A 6,354-nucleotide genomic window follows, 5' to 3' on the forward strand; every position below is an offset into this window, starting at 1 on the left:
CACTCTGTTGGTTAAAGTAGGTCTTTTTGGGGTGTAAATTATTGTGTTCTCTGCACTATTGCCTGATAAACAAACTATAGATTATTCAATGTGTTTAAGATACAGATACCCATGCATTCCAGATGTGTTGCAGAGAAGGTCAGAAGTCAAGTGTCTTCAACCATAGTCTACTGGAAATGCTTTTTTTTTTGGTCAAAGTTTATAATTGTATTTGTGAGAGACTGCAAGTAAATTTTAAATTCCACTTAATACGAACAGTCATGTTCTATTTTTGATTTCTTGCTTAGCTGTAAATTAATGCACTATATAGAAACAGATAATGTTGATCAGTTAATGATCCCTCTCTTAATGTTTTCATAGTTTGCTTGCCTAAAGGAGAAACTTAGGTAGACTTAGTATCTGTAGAATATGTACACAGAAGCACCATGGGAAAAAAAAATTCTTTACTGTCAGTTCCCAACTATCCTATTCAGGAAGAGTATCTTAGATTTACATCACCAGTTGCATTACTTGAGGGGGGGAAAAAGATCCCTGTTGGGTGTCCGTGTAGCTTATGCTGAGTAAATATTGACAAAGTAGTCTAAAGAGCAAACACTTTGACATTTGTAAGGTCCACTGGAAGGTCTTGTATATATTTATACAGCAAGAATGAGTACAGCATACCAATTTTCTTGAACTAGCTCCTGACATAATTCTGCATGGGCTTTCTTGTTGAGAAAGGTATGTGTAAAAGTGAATGGGTCATTTGTTACACCCATAATGAATATCTCCAGATTGCTCATAGTGAGTTGTTTCAAGAGGTTGCGTCACCCACTTTTTCCATCTCCTTGTCTAAAATATGATACTACTAATAATGATAACTTTAAAAAAAAAAATCTAATTTTTTTTATTATTATGGCTGGGGATTTTTTTACTTTGTAGAAATTTTTGATGTTTGTACTCTATATTTATTAAAGATTGAGTCTCAAAACTGTAATGAGCAAAAAATGCTTACTTAATTTAAATTGTGAATCTGTCTGTTAAGAAATGCATTAGGGGTAGGAGAAGCATAAGACATATTAATTGACAGACAGGAACTGCTGTCTCTGAGGTTGATACAAGTAATTTATTACTTTAGAAATGAATGCCACCTCCAGAATGTGCTTCATTAATTTCAAATTTAGTTTTAATTTCAAGCTGTTGCCCCTTGAGAAGAATAAGGTGGCAAATTATGTTTGAAGAGCAGATTTTTTCTTGCTCTGAAGAAACACTAGATTTTAACTGTTAATTTTACAAATAAGTACACTTCTTTAGCTAAAACACTTAAGCAAAAGTATGATCAGCAGAAACTAACTTATATTTTCTTCTCTTCATAATAGCCTACGTTTCAGATGAACTAAAAGCAGCAGCACTGGTAGAAGAAGATGTGGAACCTGATGAAAATGCAGTTGATGGGGAGCCTTCAGCAAAATACACATGTCCAGAAAAAGACTTCAGTAAGAACTGCCAAAGCTACCAAAACTCTCCAGCAGCTGAATTTTCTAGCCATGAAATGGACAGTGAGTCACATATCAGTGAGACAAGTGACCGTATGGCAGACTTCGAGAGCAGCTCTATAAAAAATGAGGAAGAGAGCAAGGAGGTTTCAATACCACTGGAAGACTCTACTGTATCTGATAGTTTAGAACAAATGAAAGCTGTATATAACAACTTCCTCTCCAATTCCTACTGGTCCAATCTCAATTTGAACCTTCACCAGCCAATTTCAGAAAAAAACAATGGTAGCAGCAGCAGCAGTAGCAGCAGCAGCAGCAGTTGTGGAAGTGGCAGCTTTGACTGGCACCAGACTGCTATGGCTAAAACACTGCAGCAAGTTTCTCAGAGCAGAATTCTTCCCGAACCGAGTCTTTTTAGCACAGTTCAATTGTACAGACAAAGCAGTAAGCTTTATGGCTCTATATTTACTGGAGCCAGTAAATTCCGCTGTAAAGACTGCAGTGCAGCCTATGATACTTTAGTAGAATTAACAGTGCACATGAATGAAACAGGACATTATCGAGATGACAACCATGAAACTGATAACAATAACCCCAAAAGATGGTCCAAACCTCGTAAACGTTCTTTGCTTGAAATGGAAGGGAAAGAAGATGCCCAGAAAGTATTAAAGTGTATGTACTGTGGTCATTCATTTGAATCTCTTCAGGATTTGAGTGTTCATATGATCAAAACAAAACACTACCAAAAAGTGCCTCTGAAGGAACCTGTTACACCTGTAGCAGCAAAAATTATCCCAGCTACTAGAAAGAAAGCATCACTGGAGCTTGAACTTCCAAGCTCTCCAGACTCCACAGGTGGGACACCAAAAGCAACAATCTCAGATACCAACGATGCACTTCAGAAGAATTCTAATCCTTACATTACGCCAAATAATCGCTATGGTCACCAGAATGGTGCCAGCTATGCCTGGCACTTTGAGGCAAGGAAATCTCAAATTCTGAAGTGCATGGAATGTGGAAGTTCGCATGACACTCTGCAGGAACTCACAGCTCACATGATGGTGACGGGACATTTTATTAAAGTCACTAACTCTGCCATGAAAAAAGGGAAGCCAATTATAGAAGCCCCAGCAACACCAACAATAACGTCCTTAGTAGATGAGAAAGTCCAGTCTGTGCCACTAGCTGCCACCACTTTTACGTCTCCTTCCAATACACCTTCTAGTGTTTCCCCTAAGTTAAATGTTGAAATAAAAAAAGAAGTAGATAAAGAAAGAGGCATTGCTGATGACAAAATGAAAGACAAAGAAAAGTCAAGTGAAGATGAGGAGAAGTATGATATCTCCTCAAAATACCATTACTTGACTGAAAATGACCTAGAAGAAAGCCCTAAGGGGGGATTAGATATATTGAAGTCCTTGGAAAACACAGTTACATCGGCTATAAACAAAGCCCAGAATGGCACGCCAAGCTGGGGTGGCTACCCCAGCATTCATGCTGCCTATCAGCTGCCTAATATGATGAAGCTGTCATTGGGTTCATCTGGGAAGAGTACACCATTAAAACCTATGTTTGGAAACAATGAATTAGTATCACCAACTAAAAACCAGCCCTTGGTGTCTCCACCAAGCAGTCAGACCTCACCTGTGCCAAAAACAAACTTTCATGCCATGGAAGAATTGGTAAAGAAAGTCACTGAGAAGGTGGCTAAAGTGGAGGAAAAAATGAAAGAGCCTGAAGGAAAGCTTTCTCCAATGAAGCGTGCAACGCCTTCACCATGCAGTAGTGAAATCAGTGAACCCCTTAAGATGGAGTCCTCCAATGATGGTGGCTTTAAAAGCCAGCAGAACAGCCCAGTCCCTCAAAGAGATAGTTGCAAGGATAGTCCAACTGTAGAGCCTGTGGAAAATGGGAAGGAGCCTGTTAAGTCCATTGTAAGCTCTTTAAGTAGCAGCACAGCTATCATTACTGATCACCCCCCAGAACAGCCATTTGTGAATCCATTAAGTGCACTGCAATCTGTTATGAATATTCACCTTGGAAAGGCAGCAAAGCCATCTTTGCCCGCTTTGGATCCAATGAGCATGCTTTTTAAAATGAGTAACAGTTTGGCGGAAAAGGCTGCAGTGGCCACCCCACCTCTACAGTCCAAAAAACCAGACCACTTAGACCGTTATTTTTATCATGTCAACAATGACCAACCCATAGATTTGACGAAAGGCAAGAGTGACAAAAGCTGCTCTTTGGGTTCAGCGCTTTTGTCATCCACATCGACATCTTCTGCATCTTCTTCATCTACAGTGACAACAGCAAAGACATCTGCAGTCGTGTCATTCATGTCAAACTCGCCGCTACGCGAGAATGCCTTGTCAGATATATCTGATATGCTGAAGAACCTGACAGAAAGTCACACATCAAAATCTTCCACACCTTCCAGCATATCTGAGAAATCTGACATTGATGGTACCACAATAGAGGAACCAGAAGAGAGTACACCCGCTCAGAAAAGGAAGGGACGTCAGTCTAACTGGAACCCTCAGCACTTGCTCATATTGCAGGCCCAGTTTGCAGCTAGTTTACGGCAGACTTCAGAGGGGAAATACATCATGTCAGACTTGAGTCCTCAAGAAAGAATGCACATTTCCAGGTTTACGGGACTTTCAATGACCACAATTAGCCACTGGCTAGCCAATGTGAAATACCAGCTCCGAAGGACGGGGGGAACTAAGTTCCTTAAAAATTTGGACACTGGGCACCCAGTGTTCTTTTGTAATGACTGTGCTTCACAGATCAGAACTCCTTCAACTTATATCAGTCATCTTGAATCCCATCTGGGTTTCAGGTTAAGAGACTTGTCCAAACTGTCCAGTGAACAGATTAACAATCAGATAGCACAAGCAAAGTCACCGTCGGAAAAACTGGTGACGTCCTCTCCAGAGGAAGATATCGGAACTTCTTATCAGTGCAAACTTTGTAACAGGACATTTGCAAGCAAGCATGCTGTTAAACTTCATCTTAGTAAAACACATGGGAAGTCACCAGAGGATCATCTTCTGTATGTTTCGGAGTTAGAGAAGCAGTAGCATTTGCTTTTGATTAAAATAACTGTAATTTGCTTTGAGGAAAACTGTCAAAGACGCCTTAAAGCTACTGTTTAGTTCTTGGCACATGTTCTTATTTTAACTCCAGAGTCGCTCTGGGCTGAACTGTTTTGTATAACTGTACAGTGTTTAAATAGAGGTGCATAATCAGCTGTTGTTACTGGTAAAATATGAAGGTTAAAATGCAGTGGTAAGTGTTTGGAACTTTGTGTAAATTGGATTTAGTTGCTGTGCATCGCTCTGATGCATCAAGCTGCATGCATTAACAGACAGTTTAATTAAGCATTTATAACTAATTCTGGTGCACTTTTTTCATGTGACCCAAGTGTGCTGGTATTTCTCACCCTATAATCTTTAGCCCTCTGAGTACTTTGAAGCACTTTTGCATTAATTTGGTAAAAATGTAAGGATATGGTTTTTTTAAACCCTTACCAGCTTAGTTCTGATTACTAATATGAACCTCCATTTATGCAGAGGTGTCCCACACCTTGAAATTTAAAAATATAATTTTCACATTGAAACATAGATGTATATATTGTATAGATTTCAAAATCTCTTATGGAATATGTGATTGTGGTTAATGCCATTTTCTTTTTCTTCAGCATTTTTACCAACCGTGGTTTTTGTACCTGATAAGCTGCAGGTATAAACTGTACCTATATATAGTGTATATTTCATTTTTTAGATCTAACGGTTTTTCTTTTAACATCCAAACATTGTAAATTATATGATGAAAGATACCACAGATAGCATTTATAAAGTATTCAGAAACATTATTCTTAAAGCAAAGTATGTTTTGTTTTGTTTTGCTATACAGTACATCTATATTAATAGAGGTTCATGTTTAAATTATACATATTTATTAGTGTTGCTATCATTTGGTTGGTTGTCTTTTTTTTTAAACCTTCTGAAGAAACAGAAGCCACGGACTGCATTCCTGGCATGCATTCTGTTTTGCACAACATGACTTTTAAAGGTATTTATTAGTAAAAAAAAAAAAAAAAAAAAAAAAAAAAGAGAGAGAGAGAAAATTCAAAATAAACTCAGTGCTCAAAGGGTTAAATCTATTTGAAAAACTTGTACTGTATTTCCTAAACATTGATAAAGCCTTTAAAATGTTTGTACTGTAATACTTTGCTTAAAAAGTTATGAGGCATTCTGTGATATAACCTCTTTTACTTATTTATAAGCGCTCTTGGTTGTTATTTCCTATTGTAGAATGCCTTTTTATTTCAATTGGTAACTTTCTGTTTTGTTCTGCCTAATTATTCTCCCAAGATTCCATACTGCAGCTTTATCTTTAGGCATATGAAAGGTAACCCGTGGTTACCAGCACACTAAGTGATTCTGTTCGTCTCCATTTTTGGCAGTTAATTTGCAGAAGTAACTGACAGCTGACACCATATGAGAATCTATGTATAAAATATTGGCATGTAAACAGCACAGACACTGTAATGCACTCTGTGCCCTGTTTTGTTGTTGACAATGAAGCACCATTATATGACTCTTCATATAACCTTTTTTTCTACAGCAGCATTAAAATTGTCTTTTTGCTATAATTTTGTGTTGCGTTCACAATTATGTCTGAAATGTGCTACGACTAACGAGCACATTAAAATTAAATTGTATGCTATCTGTTTATGACTGAAGCTTGAGTAGGTTTCTTCATCTGCCAGGTGCTGGCAGTCAAAAGCTGCACATAAATCACTGGAGTTTTAGTGAACTTTAGCATTTAAAGAGCAGGGTAGCACTTATTCAAAGGCTCCATTAACAGAATT

The 6,354-nt window shown here is 37.9% G+C and overlaps 1 protein-coding gene across 1 annotated transcript; it reads left to right on the plus strand.

The window, feature by feature from the left end:
- Window positions 1-1,379: 1,379 nt before the first annotated feature.
- On the plus strand, window positions 1,380-6,135 carry TSHZ3 (teashirt zinc finger homeobox 3). The gene has a single exon (XM_074839902.1). The coding sequence runs from the start codon at window positions 1,532-1,534 to the stop codon at window positions 4,556-4,558; it is 3,027 nt and encodes a 1,008-aa protein (XP_074696003.1). The 5' UTR covers window positions 1,380-1,531; the 3' UTR covers window positions 4,559-6,135.
- The last annotated feature ends 219 nt before the right edge of the window (window positions 6,136-6,354 follow it).

This window comes from Strix aluco, chromosome 14 (genome assembly GCF_031877795.1).
Source record: "Strix aluco isolate bStrAlu1 chromosome 14, bStrAlu1.hap1, whole genome shotgun sequence".
In the NCBI taxonomy this organism is placed as follows: Eukaryota; Metazoa; Chordata; class Aves; order Strigiformes; family Strigidae; genus Strix; species Strix aluco.